General features: G+C 43.9%; 2 protein-coding genes across 4 annotated transcripts in view; one reads left to right on the top strand and one right to left on the bottom strand.

Annotated features, from left to right (window-relative positions):
* The first annotated feature begins 208 nt into the window (after positions 1-208).
* SSR3 (signal sequence receptor subunit 3) lies at positions 209-4,635 on the top strand. The gene is made up of 5 exons (XM_075570543.1): positions 209-463; positions 1,997-2,123; positions 2,382-2,480; positions 3,166-3,297; positions 4,452-4,635. The coding sequence occupies exons 1-5, from the start codon at positions 319-321 to the stop codon at positions 4,516-4,518; spliced, it is 570 nt and encodes a 189-aa protein (XP_075426658.1). The 5' UTR covers positions 209-318; the 3' UTR covers positions 4,519-4,635.
* An 8,219-nt stretch (positions 4,636-12,854) lies between these two features.
* Positions 12,855-15,156, bottom strand: part of KCNAB1 (potassium voltage-gated channel subfamily A regulatory beta subunit 1) — a 127,709-nt gene continuing 125,407 nt past the window's right edge. For all 3 annotated transcript variants that reach the window (XM_075570540.1, XM_075570541.1, XM_075570542.1), the window contains exon 14: positions 12,855-13,142. In XM_075570540.1, the coding sequence (XP_075426655.1) occupies positions 13,053-13,142 (90 nt within the window). In that variant the 3' untranslated portion in view covers positions 12,855-13,052. The remainder of the gene's footprint in view (positions 13,143-15,156) is intronic.

Here is a 15,156-nt window from a genome sequence, read left to right as displayed (position 1 = left end):
CCATTTACTTTGATTGTAAATGTAATAAGCGCCGCCTAAAACTGATCCATTTCAGTATCTAGATCAGTGAGTGTCTGGAGAGGACGTGTAACACAGCTGACCCCCACCCTGAGCCCTGAGCCCTCAGGACACGCCTCTCACACGTGGGCGGAAGTAAGTCTTGCCTGGGACCAGACCCCATCTAATACTTCCGCTTCCGGTCCCGCCCCCACTCTGAGTGCTGACGAATCAGTAGTTGGAGTGTTGTGACGGTGGCCGAGAAGGATCAGTCATTGTGAGACGTGTCGGTTTTCCCTCTCTCGCTGTCTCTCCCCGGCCATGGCTCCCAAAGGCGGCAGCATCATCACCACCAAGCAGCAGTCCGAGGAGGAGCTCCTGCTGCAGGACTTCAGCCGCAACCTCTCCGCCAAGTCCTCCGCGCTCTTCTTCGGCAACGCCTTCATTGTGTCCGCCATTCCCATCTGTAAGTCACCCCCGGGGGCGTCTGGTGCTTAGGGGGGGACCCGGGGTGTCCTGTGCTTAGGGGGGGACCCGGGGTGTCCTGTGCTTAGGGGGGGACCCGGGGTGTCCTGTGCTTAGGGGGGGGGCTGGGTGTTCTGTGCTTAGGGGGGGACCCGGGGTGTCCTGTGCTTAGGGGGGGACTCGGGGTGTCCTGTGCTTAGGGGGGGGGGCGGGGTGTCCTGTGCTTAGGGGGGGGGGGCGGGGTGTCCTGTGCTTAGGGGGGGGGGGGGCGGGGTGTCCTGTGCTATGGGGGGGGGCGGGGTGTCCTGTGCTATGGGGGGGGGGCTGGGTGTCCTGTGCTTAGGGGGGGGGGCTGGGTGTCCTGTGCTTAGGGGGGGGGGCTGGGTGTCCTGTGCTTAGGGGGGGGGGGGGCTGGGGTGTCCTGTGCTTAGGGGGGAGGGGGGGAGATCTAGGCGTGTCTTGTGCTTAGGGGAATGCATCTGCCTTTGGGGGAATCGCTGATGGCTCTCTCTTCCACAGGATGACTGACACACACACACTTGTTTTGTATTTACAATTATGCCATTCAAATTGCATTTGCTGTGCCAAAACCTGTATCTGTGCATCCATCTATCTCCACATAAACACACAGAGCTGTCACTAATCTGTGTCCAGGAAATGTGCACTTGAATCATCCAGTATTACCACAAAATAAAGACATCTGCACGTGCAATATATTATCATCATGTATACGGTGCCAGCATATTTCCATTAGCATCATTGTGTGTAGTGTTCTGTTGTCTTCTCTATAGCTGTATGGACATGCATACAAACGTCGCTGTTTGTCCACTACATCCTGAGTGGGTCCTTTAAAGTCTTGGGAAACTTTTTTGGTCATTCCTGTTTTACCCCCATGGGAAGGAGAGAGTAGAATGACAGTATTAAAATCTCTCTGCAGGGTGTAGGTTAGCAGATACTGCCTAATCCAGTTCTATTGTTATATGGATCCTGCCTTGAGTTTAAAGTAATGGAAACAACAGGGTTCTAGCCCTTTAGTGTTCTGAAAACAAGCATTTTCAGTGCATTCCCCAGAATCTTAACTCATTGTCTAACAAAATGTTTTATGAGTGCAATAAATAGGGACATGAGAAAGGAAATCAGTTGGTTCCGAATAAGAAACCTATCTCTTCTTTGAGGTCACAAGCCATTGCTTAGTCAGTTTAGCAAGACTGAAATGTAAAACTACACAGTGTGAACCAACACTAAGCCACCTGATTACCTTTTAGCTCACAAAAAATAGTTGATGTGCCCCAGATGCTATCAACACTTCTCCACTGATGGACCATGTTAGAGCTGCCACCTGAAATATATGGCATGTCTGGTAAGGGCATGTCCCCTGAGAATTCAATAAGCACCTTTTCCTCTCGCTCATTCAGGCTCATTAGAAAGTGCTTGTAGGAGTCAAGGGCATGCAGTGGCATGTAGAAATCTTTCCCTTATAACTATGACTTGTTGCTGTAAGGAAGCATGCTCACATTGCTTCTGTATTTTGCAGGGCTTTTCTGGAGAATATGGCATATGGATCTCGTGCAGTCAGCTGTTCTATACAGTGTAATGACCCTGGTCAGCACCTACCTTGTGGCTTTTGCATATAAGAATGTTAAATTTGTTCTTAAACACAAGTAAGTCTTTTTGTCACAGTATGTAAAACCGCTCCTGTATTCTATTAATTTACAATTGAGAACAAAACATCGCCTTTGAAAATCCTCAGAATATCTATTACATTTAAAAGCATTGGTAGTCTTAGCCTTAAATAAATATATACACATTTAAAGGGATACAATCGAAATGAAAGAATCACTACAGTGTTTATAAGCAAGGTATGTTTCGTTAACACAGGCTTCTTCTCTGTTACATTCTGATTTTGTTTCTCTGTACAGAGTCGCCCAGAAACGTGAAGATGCTGTTTCTAAAGAAGTGACAAGAAAACTTTCTGAAGCTGACAACAGAAAGATGTCTCGGAAGGAGAAAGATGAAAGGTGACGGCCGTCTTATTGCCAGCTTGTCCATGGCAGTTAGTGCAAAGCTGTTATTAGTCCTGGGGGAGCGCAGGTGTATTGCAGGTTGGGAAACCATTTAATGAACCCACAAGAGTTTATTTTATAAATGTATGTTCAGACCTTTTTGGTCTGATACATTATGGCTCTTTTTACATGTGTGAGGATTGACCGAACAAGTAACACAAAACAGTGAAATGCCAGTTTAAAAAGTAATTATATTTGCACATATTAGCTGGGGCTGTCATGAGCAATTACACTGATCTGTCATATGCTGAAGAAACATTGTGATACTTCGTTTGAGGGGATGTACAATGTTTAGACGTCTGTTTTACACTACACGTGTTTGCTTATGTACTTGTGTATTGAATGTACTTTTGATCCTATTTGGATTGAATCCTTTATTACTGTATCTTGACTACTTAAGAGCAGGGGTGGCCAACTGTGCTGAAGAAAGGGATATCCCAAAAACCTGACCTGTTGGTAGCCCTTGAGGACTGGAGTTGGCCATCCCTGATTTAGAGCAACTTTACTCTCTGCTGTATACTGTTGTATTTGCACTTCAAATGCCTATGAGGGATGAAGGGGATGTCCACTGTGAGAATGTTCTCGTTGGTTGCTTCATATATATTGATGTGATTTCATTTCTTCCTCCTCTTGTGTTCAGGATTTTGTGGAAGAAAAATGAAGTTGCTGATTACGAGGCTACAACTTTCTCCATTTTCTACAACAACACACTCTTCCTGGTTTTGGTCATCATCGCCTCGTTCTTCCTGCTGAGGAACTTCAACCCTACAGTGTATCCTTTTGATATCAAAAGACAATTGGACTGCATACGTTTTAAGGTTTGAATAACTTGGGCAGAAGGATTTAAACATGTATCTAAATGCTCTGAAGATGTTTCAGAGAGATGCTGAGAAAAATGGAAGTGACAGGCAGTTTGTGTGCGAACATGTCCGTACCTTGAAGGTAAAATATTAGGCAGCCACCCTCTGCACAGCTGACTGCAACAACGAAAAACATTTACACTGTGTGTAGGCAGGCGAGTACTAAATAAATTAAAAAATGATTTATTTCTGTCACCATTGTGTATTAGTATGACAACAGAAAAACATTTAGATGTCTTAAGTGCTAATACCCTACCAGTATTAGACACCTGATCCCAATATTATAACTGGTATTCTCAAATATCATACAAAGTGTGTGTGTGTGTCACAAGCTGAACAATCAATAAAACAAATAATGCCCAACAGGCTCCGTTTGTACCGCCCGTGTTATCATAGCCTTTCAAATCAATGATTTTACTTGCCAATAAGCAACTGATCCCAATACCTGCCCCACTGAGTCTAAGGACAACATACAGGCAGTTACAGAAATTGTTATTCGAACATGATTCTTCCAGAAGGGTGTATCTATTTATAAATTAGAACTTGCGTGATCCATGTACACTAGCACAAGTCACTATATTATTTACATATCAAGTCCTATAAAGTATAGAGCAGCAATCCTGGCAAAAAAATATTTTCTACAGTACTGGATCAGGAGGGTCTTCCGCAGCTGCAACCTGCTATTTGTAGCTCTGGGGGTTACCTGGCTCCTGGGATATTTACCAGTGTTTCCTAAGCATTGAAATGGGCATCCAATAGAAAGCGGCAGATAATTACAATGCAGCTTCCTATTAACCCTCAGCATGTGCAACATTTTGGTGATCATTTTAATGTCTTTGGAGGGAGCAGAAACACTGGCAACTACAATGGTATCTTCAAAGCCTGTGGTGTCCTGGTTCTAAAGGTATCTCACACAGACAATAACAACATGTAGAGAGCCTTGATAAGTTTCATTTGGTGGATCCAGGTCATGGGATTGTAAAGAATTGCAGCAGCGATATGCATTTAATCCTTTGATCCTCTTTAAGGTTATTTTATCAAGAATTGTCCTTAATTAATTGCTCAGAAACTACATTCTTTCTATAAGCGCTTCTTCTGGACTGATTGCTCTGCTCTCAACAGGTTCCAAGTAAATGTACTGAATGATAGCAAACAATTTTGGGTTAATGCAACAAAATGTTGATGTCAAAATCTTTTTGTTTTTTTGTTACCTGCAACGTGTACAATAAACATGGGGTTGTTTTTGGTTTCTTGCTGTGCCTATTCTTTTGCAGTCACGATTTTCTCTTTGGAAGTTGTACATTTTTATTCTGTTCCTGTATCCATATGTAAAATGTAGGGATCTGCAGATATACTGTATATGCATCAGCAGGGACAGGACAAAGCCACAAACCTTGCAATGTTTGATTCTACTACAGAGGTGGTACATCTGTAGCTGGCAGAAATGAGAGAAAGGTGTATGCATTATTTTTCACTAGGGAATTTGTGCACCCATAGTTTGCCATTAGTATAAAGCAGGCCTGCACAACACGTGGCCCGCTGGCCGCATGCGGCCCGTTTGCACGCACTGTGCGGCCCGCGGCGGCTTTCTGCTCTCCCCCTCCCTCCCGAGTCCGCTCCCGCGAGCCCGCTGTCACTCGCTCTCCCCCTCGCAGGGTAGCAGCGTGCTCTAGCATTGAGGCACTTCCTGCCTGCTGCTTGCTAGAGCGTGTGTGCTGTCCTGCCTGCTCTGCCACAGCCTCCACTGCAAACCAAGGTAAGGTAGAGAAGGGAAGTGCAGGGGGGGCGAGATGATGCGATTTGAAGTGCAGGGTGGGGGCGCGATTTGAAGTGCAGGGGGGCGTGATTTGAAGTGCAGGGGGGGCGCGATTTGAAGTGCAGGGGGCGTGCAATTGGAGGTGCGGGGGGGTGATTGGAGGTGCAGAGGGGGGGTGATTGGAGGTGCAGAGGGGGGATGATTGGAGGTGCAGAGGGGGGCTGATTGGAGGTGCAGGGGGGATGATTGGAGGTGCAGGCGTGGATGATTGGAGGTGCAGGGGGGATGGTTGGAGGTGCAAGGGGGGGTGGTTGGAGGTGCAGGGAGGGTGGTTGGAGGTGCAGGTAGGGTGGTTGGAGGTGCAGGGAGGGGATTGGAGGTGCGGGGGGGGTGATTGGAGGTGCTGGGGGGATGATTGGAGGTGCAGGGGGGATGATTGGAGGTGCAGGGGGGGAGTGATTGAAGGTGCGGGGGGATCATTGGAGGTGCAAGGGGGGTCATTGGAGGTGCAAGGGGGGAGAATAATGTGAGGTGCAGGGGGGAGAATGATGTGAGGTGCACGGGGGGAGAAGGATGTGAGGTGCAGGGGGGGTCGTTGGAGGTGCAAGGGGGGAGAATAATGTGAGGTGCAGGGGGAGAAGGATGTGAGGTGCAGGGGTGGGTGGGATGTGTGTGGTGTGCAGGGGTTTTTTGTGTGTTTGATGTGGAGGGGGAGTATTATGTGTGTGGGTGAGGGGTAGAGATGGGGGTATGAGAGATATGAGGATTATGATGAGGGGTGCTGGGGGAGATATATGAGGATGATGATGATGAGAGGTGCTGGAGGAGAGATGATGATGATGATTTTACCTGTGCGGCCCAATTTTTTTTTCCTTGGAGCAGTTCGGCCCTTCTCGCTTTACGAGTTGTGCAGACCTGGTATAAAGGATCATTGCTGCTAAATCATGCCAGTTTTTAATTCCACTGAATCACAATAAGCATTATGCTTCATTCATTTAACCCTTTCCGGGCACTGTCACATTTCACCGCGTTTAGTGCATAGAACAGTAAGAAGTTATATTTATTCAGTGTAGGTACCGGCTATAAGGAGTTTACCTTGATGGGGTTAGCAGGCTAGATTCCTGAACTATGTCATAAAAACACGGACCACAGAACTGACAATGGAGGACAGCTGATCATCTGGGGTATGTAAAATGAAAACCCTACTTACAAGAAGCAGGGTGACAACGAGCGAAGGTGGATAGAGGTAAGTGTCCAATCGACAGGATGAATCCCAACAGAGCTCTACTCTGTAATGCTGGTACTGTCACCCGAATAGCTTGATGTCACTCACGGGAAGGCGCCGGTGGGGGAAGCAGGCTCACTGGTGTACTCACGCTGACACCGCGTGGAGCTACTCCTCCCTCACTGCTCCTCTCCGCCCGGCAGCTAGTGCGCGTGTGTGCCCGTGAAGTAAAGGGACACGAACCTTGCCGCTCGATCACACGGATGATAGTAAAAGTCCTGCAAAGTACTGTAGGCAGTCCAGAGGGTGACAAATAACACCCGGGCGCTTTTTCACAGTATTTCTTTGAAGGCTAGAATCATGGTTTGATCAAAAGATTTGACCAAATGACTCCTTTGTTACACAGATGTACATTAAAGATGTCACTAGTAAATTGGGAGACAATTTGGGAGGCACGCTGGAATTGTATTTCTGTTCTGCATAAATGTAAGACCAATCTTCTTACCAGCTGCATACTCATAAAGCTGCAGTTCAAGCAATATCTTCCATGTTTTTATTAATTTTTTTATTAGATAAATCAGTTCTGTACTACGAGAAAATACCTGTTGCATTTTAAAAATAAATTTTTAACGTATTCTAATGTAACCAGCATTTTTGTTTCTATAGCAACTGTGGTAGAGCCTGTCACCTCTTCTAACAGTAATGGGTTAATTTTGTCACATGTATTACTGCTGTGACGCGCTGTGTAGATAAAGATATACATGCAGAGTAGTTGTGCTTTCAGCCATATTAAACCTTACGAAAACATACACTCCCCATGCACATGGTAAGACGTTTCCCGGTGAAGCGTAGTTGTAAATAGAAAAGATTGACATGTTAAGAAAAGTCTTTTTTTATTTGTTTATTGTGGTTTGAAATATAAAAATACTTGCATAAACGGTACATTTGAGCCATGGCAACATTTCACTTTTACGTAAAGTCTTTTTTTTTCCGCCAACAATCCGGGATGGGATTTGATTGAACGGTTACATCGAGCTGGCATCGGGTTTCAACTCTCAAATGAAAGGAACCGAGTGTTGAGCCATAAATTGATGCAGAATAACACATTTCTGTATAGGATTGGCCCGTTTTGCTCTGTAGCAGCACTCCAGGGTATAATAAATATATATATTTCTTTATCCAACCTGAGTCAGGGGGTCCCCTGAAGCTCATTGGTGGTCCCTACGATGCCCAAGGACCCCCTCCCCGGTTTAGGGGGACCAATTGAAAAGCAACTTTCTTTTAGCGACCCCGTTAGCCGGGATTGCTGTTTTAAAGTGATAGTGCCACTTCAATCAGCAATGCCCCCATCTCACATTTTTACGTGTTTTTTTTCATTCCTAATCAGATTGGGGGTGGATGGAGTCCCCAGAGCCACCATCTCTGGGGCCCGCCTCACTCCCACTAGCTCATACAAAACATGGCATCACCATGGCACCGTTCTCTATCGGGTGACCGTGGTGACCATCTTTATGCTTTCTTTCATTCTACTAGCACAGTGATGGCCAACTTCAGTCCTCAAGGGCCACCAACAGGTCAGCTTTTAAGGATACCCATGCTTCAGCACATGTGGCTCAATCAACAACTGAGCCACTGATTGAGTCGCCTGCGATGAGCAGGGGTATCCTGAAAACCTGACCTGCTGGTGGGCCTTGAGGACTGGAGTTTGCCACCCCTGTGCTCGCAAGTTCCAAAGTACATTTCTTGGGGAGGAGGTGTCCCGAGAATTGAGAAAAGAACAGTTCTTCTGAGGCCCTTCTCGTTGTATTATGGGGGAAAAGAAATAATTGGAGAGACTGCATCCCTCACTACTTGCAAACAACGACATTTTGATTGTGAAATTGTATATATTTTTTCAGGGGAGAAAAATAGTGTATAATATTTTTGTAACTTAACGATACTAATGGCCCACGTGTGTCCCTCACCACGGTCTTCTAGCTGCGAAATCCCCACAGGATGGGAGACATTACAGCCGTCCTTCATATATCATAAGGAAATAAAAACAGCGTCTGCCGTTGCATACCCTGCAACTGTATATATTAATGATTTTCTTGTATACCGCTGACAGTGTATGCAGTGCTGTGCATAGCATTTTTGGAGGCACGAGTCCCTGCCCCGTAGAGCTTACAATCTATTATTTTAGTGCCAGAGGCCCAGGGAGATAAAGTGACTTGCCCAAGGTCACAAGGAGCCGACACCAGGATTTTAACCAATCTAACCAAGCTTCAAACTCAGTGTTGTTATCAGAGTCAGTGCTTTTTACTCACTGAGCCTCTCCATGAGCCAGGAGGTGTTAATAGGTACTGTACCTGTTGTTTTAATGCCCTGTACCATGTTCATTCAGCTGTACCTTTTGTACCCTGTGTGGTTGAAGCTCGGAACCTTATACTAATGAACTATCTGCGAAATAGATGACCTCTCTGATAATGATAAGCTGGCCATGAGCAATTTAACCACTTTCATAGTGTGTGTACATATATATGTATATACAAAAACATTATTGGTAATATGATCTTTTCATAAAGTAAATTACATGTTACAGAGACACTATACTCAATGTCACACAGTGACCTAGGAAATAAAGTGCAACTATTTTCATTTTGCAAATACTGGAGGGTCTTCACTGCGGGCGAGAATGAGTAAGGTGAGGGATGGGCGAATGTCTCGTCAAAGTATGAGTGCGCTGCGAAAAGTGCGTGTTTTTTGTATGGTCGAACTTTTGCGAATTTGTTTAAAAAAAAAAGTAATGTTTGTCTAACTTAAAAAGGTCACACACAAGCATATAATGCCACGGAGGTTTGCGTCGATGAGTGAGTTCTTTTTTATTAGTCCCACATTGGTTATATACCGTCCCAAACACACCTTTAAAAACCACATGGAGAGACCTGAGATAATTGGGACATGTTAATTTGGATGTGCAAGGTACATTGAAATAACTTGAATCAGCACATACCCCATGTATCTCAAATGTGCTCTACAAAATATCTATCTATATATATATATATAATTTGTATCAATAGGAGGGCTACTGTGTAGGGGAGAGAGGAGAGTCCTTCATTTTAAGCTCACCCCACTGATTAAGCCACTTGTGCTGAAGCAGACTCTTTGACTGAACTACTTGTGCTGAACCAGGGTTATCCTCAAAACCTGACCTGTTGGGGGGTCTTGAGGACTGGACTTGAGAACCCCTGGGGTAATAAATTCTGTACACAATCACGGTTACATTAGGTCACCTCTTCTTGCTTTCACACCCTGGCATTGTATTCAGTTTTCTGCAGACTTCAATGTCATCTTGTGTGGCATGCAGGCTATGCAAATGGTTCAAGATTTCAATCATGCATTTACATGCAGAGCATAACACGTCTGAGTACAAAGGTAATATATAACGTAGTGCACAAAAGAAGTGTGACTGGCAAGTAGAAACATCAAAAAGCACCCGGGAATAAATCTAAAGGCTTTCTGAAAAAGAAATAGTAGACATTATCCTTCTGCCTAGCAATGTGCCTTTAACCCTTTCTCTACCAGAGGCATTGGAGAGGGATCAGTTTCAAGATTTAATAAATAACAATGCAATCCCCTTGCTGCAGGAATGGCAATCAATACATACCCAGCGGCTGACGGTTTCCCTAATCTCTACAGATTTAGTCAATGTTAAGAATGGAGGGGGGGGGGAGTATATGCTGAATTAATCCAGAAGCCATCTGTGGAGAGGGAACAAGGTGTAGTTTTAATGTCCTGGAACAATGGGATCATGGCTATTTTATCCATTCATTCTTATTCATACATTGGCATCAACCATTTTAACCCAGCGGTTCCCCACTCCAGTCCTCAAGACCCCCCCCCCCCCCAACAGGTCAGGTTTTCATGATATACCTGCTTCAGCACAGGTGGCTCTATCAGTCCCTGAGCCGGCCCAGATGGCTCAATCAGTCACTGCTTCAGCACAGGTGGCTCAATCAGTGGCTCAGTCTTTGACTGAGCCACTGATTGAGCCATCTGTGCTGAAGCAAGGATATCCTGAAAACCTGACCTGTTGGTGTGGCTTGATGAATGGAGTTGAGAGCCCCTGGTTTAACCTGTTTAATGTGTGACATTCAATGCATTGCAGGAACAGTCAGCACTCAAAGAGGTGATATTTGAGATGCCATAAATGTTGCAGGATAAATATCAAGAGTGACCGTGACATGATTCCACACAAACAGGACTAAGTAAGAGAATGCAGCTGTTTAAAGTTCATTATAACAGTCTTATCAGCTCCATTTGCTTGTTCGCTTGCTATTTCACAGCTATAACGATCTAATCTGGTATCTATTATTTCGATGGACAGACGTGTGCACATTTGGCAGAAGTGGTGCCTAAAATGTATGAAAAAGATCATTTAAAGCAGAGCTGTAAGCAGCCCTCTGAGAATTGTACTGTGGTGAGCAATACTAAAACGAACGTTGCTCGTGTAAGTAACATCACATAGAAACGTTATCCGCCAATAATACAGTATATGAGAACCTTAAATCATTCTAAAACAAACGAGTTAAAGGGGCAAAGACCAGTTAGGTTAATGTTAAAGTCTGCATCTCCGCTATTGGAGAAGTAAATCTCTTCTCCAATGTCACTGAAGTGTTTTATCTTTCTTTTGCTTTAACGAAGTCTCGGTTATGAGCACCACATACAAACGCTTTTTTTCCATCTAGATTGTTTTGTTTAACAACATGCTTTTCCCAGGGATGCCAATTACTGTTCTGCAATCGGACCCAACGCCTATTCCCTTCCACCCCCTGCAGAAGAATCAGTGTTGGGTGTATAAGGGAACGTGCGCAGAGATAATCGGTATCAGTGGCGGATTTAAAATGTTGCTGCCCGTAGGCACTTTGCCTTTTTGCTTCCCCTTGCAGCGTGATGATGCATTTCCATGACACCGCAACGCTATGTGTGACATTGCAACGTCATTTGATGTCGCAACGCTACAGAAGGAGGACGGCCAGAAGGAGAAGGTAAGAGACTTTTACAGAGACCCCACACTTTCCCCCGGCAATCGGTGGGGAAGAGAGCGGAGCCTCTGCATATGGGGAAAAAGCAGAAAATGTCCCGCCCAAAGCCTGGGCCTAACGGGAATTGGGCAGAGGACCACTGTGATCTCCAAAAACAAATACATTCAATTGTACTTTTAACAGAGAGAAACGGTTTACAGCAAATCAAATGGAAAACCACAGCTGTTATCGACGTTTTGGCATTCTGACTGAAATATAGCTCTATTTACACGTTATTTGTTCATAGCTATAACAAGAAGGTGTTCAAATAAAATAAACATAAACCATTGTATATTAAACATTTGGGCCCATGTTTACTAAGCAGTATTTTGCCATAAGACACCTTACAGGCCGCTGATTTAAATGGGCAGGAAGATGTCTGTTGACATTACAGAAGGCTGCTTAGTAAGCAAACCTCTTCATCTATTTGTCACATTGCTCTGCAATAAACATGGAATATCAATATGTTGTAGAAATGTATATAGCAAACTCCAAATCATAATTGTTACATTTAGTTTACATTAGTGAAACCAAAAGAGATTAACAATGATAAATGAGTTTTAGCTTTGACATTACAGGAGTTCCCCCCACCCCCCCCTATTATCCCTATTGAAATGTGCTTTCTTCGTGAATTACTTTTTGCTAAAATACACTAATAGTTATTACAAAATATACCTGTTAAAAAATACCACACCTCGTTCTTTACATAATTTAAAACTTATCCGCATTGTATGTATTTTATAGATAAAAGTACGTACATTTAAGAAAAATGTATCAAAAACTGTTTCTTTTATGTTGTCAAACTTACATATTATCTAAAACCAGTAAAATTTGAGTTCTGTGATTTTATGGAAGCGAAGTAAAAAAAAAGTGCTTCGCTTTGGTCACTTTAATGTACTAAATATCCAACTTTGCTTGTATTCTAATTTGTAATTGACTTGGCTATAAAACTCGTCCCAACGCCCTCCTGACAGCAGAGGAGGGTTAATAAATACTCTTATTAAAAAGTTCATGTAAAATATTGTTTGCAGTGGCTACCTCTCTAACTTTATTCTTTAATTTCCCATAAAGGACCTTAGCGTCCTCCCAGGGTAAGAACAGTGCAAGTAAATGCCATTTTCTATGCTGGGAAGAATTCCCTTATCTTTTCAAATAATGAGTTTAACAAACAAAAATCTCGAAACTCATAAAGTTGCATATTGTAAAAGTCGAGACGTAGCTATTTTGTTAAAAAAAAATATGCCTCCCGGAGAATAACAACACCGTAGGAAAAAGTAGTTGCATATTAAAAGCAAACTCTTCACCTTTCTACATCATAGCAAGTCACAGGATTACTAACTCCCTTTAACTCGTGTGTCCAATCTGTCACAGCAGAAGCAGTAAGTGTGAAATTAAAGGGTAAAAACTCAGACAAAGTACAAAGAATATTACAAGTTAGAGGTTTTTTTTATGTGCTTTTAGGGTTGATGGTGGAGCGGTAGCAACAGATCAGACCTCTGAAACCCCTGTCATGATAGACACTGAATAGCAGGTAACTTGAAGATCCAGTGGATAATAGATGGTGATCCAGTACTATATACAGGACACTATTTTAACCATGCAGCTCTGTTTTCATGCAGTGCATTACGATCTGTAATCCTTTTTACTGTACGGCTTATTCCCCAAAATGTTGTCAACCTCGTTCACAATATGTGATGTCATCTTTGGCAGAACCTATCAGGAAATGAAACAGAATTGCTGATTTGGATAGCTATCGTTTTACTGTTTGGGATAAAAGAGAAGTCACATATAGGAGTTTGCATGCGTCACTGTATATGAACAGAGGACATGGGAGGGACTAATTAGAAATATGTCGCCAGCCAATATACTTGGGGCTCGATATGAAAAAAGCTGTCTGAACACCATGTTGTTCCTCAGGTTAATAATATCAAACTTTCGCCATTACATTAAATGTAAGACACGTTTATTTCATTCATTTGACACATTTCTTAGGCAGGCTAAACAAACTCAGACTTTGTGGATTACCATATGTGCAAAAGACTGATGGCACAACTTGATAACATTGTTACAGATAATATATGTGTCAGGACTCTGCGCAAAAGTTTCTGGAGGGGGAGGGGCGCGGTGCTTACAGAGGCCCTGCGCCCTTCCCCAAAGCATTTAAATTAAATGCAGGAGGAGCGTGCAAGGCCTCTGTATGCCTAACTTACCTTGTCTTCGGCGGCTTCTGTGCACGTATAGCCATGGCAACGAGGCGTCAAGTGATGACGCCGGACAAAAGGTAAGAGAGAAGCAGGCAGGGGGGTGCAAGCAGTGGGGGAAGAGCAGGCAGGGGAGCACAGACTAAAAAGTTTGCACCTACTGGGCGATATGTCCTTACTCGCGAGTGTACTTAAAGTGAGTGTCCTTAAACCGGGGTATGCCTGTACTTTAAATTAGAAATGTAGGCAATGTATTTTTTTTAAATACAAAAATGCTAAATGCTTTCAACTGATAAGGATACTTTTAAAAAAAAAATATTTTATTTCACATGCTTTTTATGAAAGGATCAAACTTTGCAGTTTGTATAAAATAGTACACTGATCATCATTGGTTAAAGGAAAACTGAAGTCTGCGATACACAGCTGGTGCTAAGCAATGTACAAAGCAGAATATGGAAACCGAATGCTTCTAACCATGCATCTGCTGATATCATCATTACTTTAATACATGGAAAACTAGGAGAGATCTTAATTAAGTAATAATCCCCTCAGAACAGGGCATTACTGGCCAATAATGCCCTGGCTGGAAGAGTTGAAGGCCCGAGGCGAAGCCGAGGGACTTTAACCAAGCCAGGGCATTATTGGCCAGTAATGCCCTGTTCTGAGGGGATTATTACTATTATAGGCTAAATGTAGGCTTATTTTTTTTAAATTTTTCATAAAAAACGATACATTTTTGTAATCATATTGATTTTTATCAGCATTATTGTCTATATTCTTATGCTTTTACTGCAAGTTTATTAAAAGTAAAGTGTACATACACACACACACACACTGCAGCCCCCTCTATATACACAAACACACACTCTGCAACCCCTCCCCCTATATATACAAACACACACTGTGCAGCCCCCCTCCTCTACACCCACAAAACACACTGCAGCCTTCCTCCACCCTCTACACTCACAAAACACACACAATACACAGCAGCCCCACTCTACACGCACAAAACACACTGCAGACACACACTAACAAAACAGACTGCTGCCCACTCTACATCCATAAAACACACACCAGCAGCCCCCCTAGGCACCCACTGCAGCCCCCATATAAACCCACACACTGCAGACACACACACACACACACACACACACACACACACACACACACAAACTCTGCACCCCTCCTCCACCCACAAAACACACACTGCAGCCCCCCCTCTGCACCTACAAAACACACACTGCAGAGACACACAAATCAACAACAGACTCTGCCACCTCTAAATCCACAAAGCACACACCAGCAGCCCCCCTCTTCACCCACTGCAGCCCCCTGTAAACCCACACACTGCAGACACACACACACACACACAACACACTCTGCACCCCTCCTCCACCCACAAAACACACACTGAAGCAACACACACTGCAGCTCCCCCTCTACAAGAACAAAACACACACAGCAGAAACACACCAACAAGACTCTGCTGCCCCCTCTACACCCACAAAACACACTCAGCAGACACA

This window comes from Ascaphus truei, chromosome 14, assembly GCF_040206685.1.
Source record: "Ascaphus truei isolate aAscTru1 chromosome 14, aAscTru1.hap1, whole genome shotgun sequence".
NCBI lineage: Eukaryota > Metazoa > Chordata > Amphibia > Anura > Ascaphidae > Ascaphus > Ascaphus truei.
The sequence above is the reverse complement of the archived record's forward strand: the minus strand, read 5'-3'. Positions and strand labels throughout refer to the sequence as shown.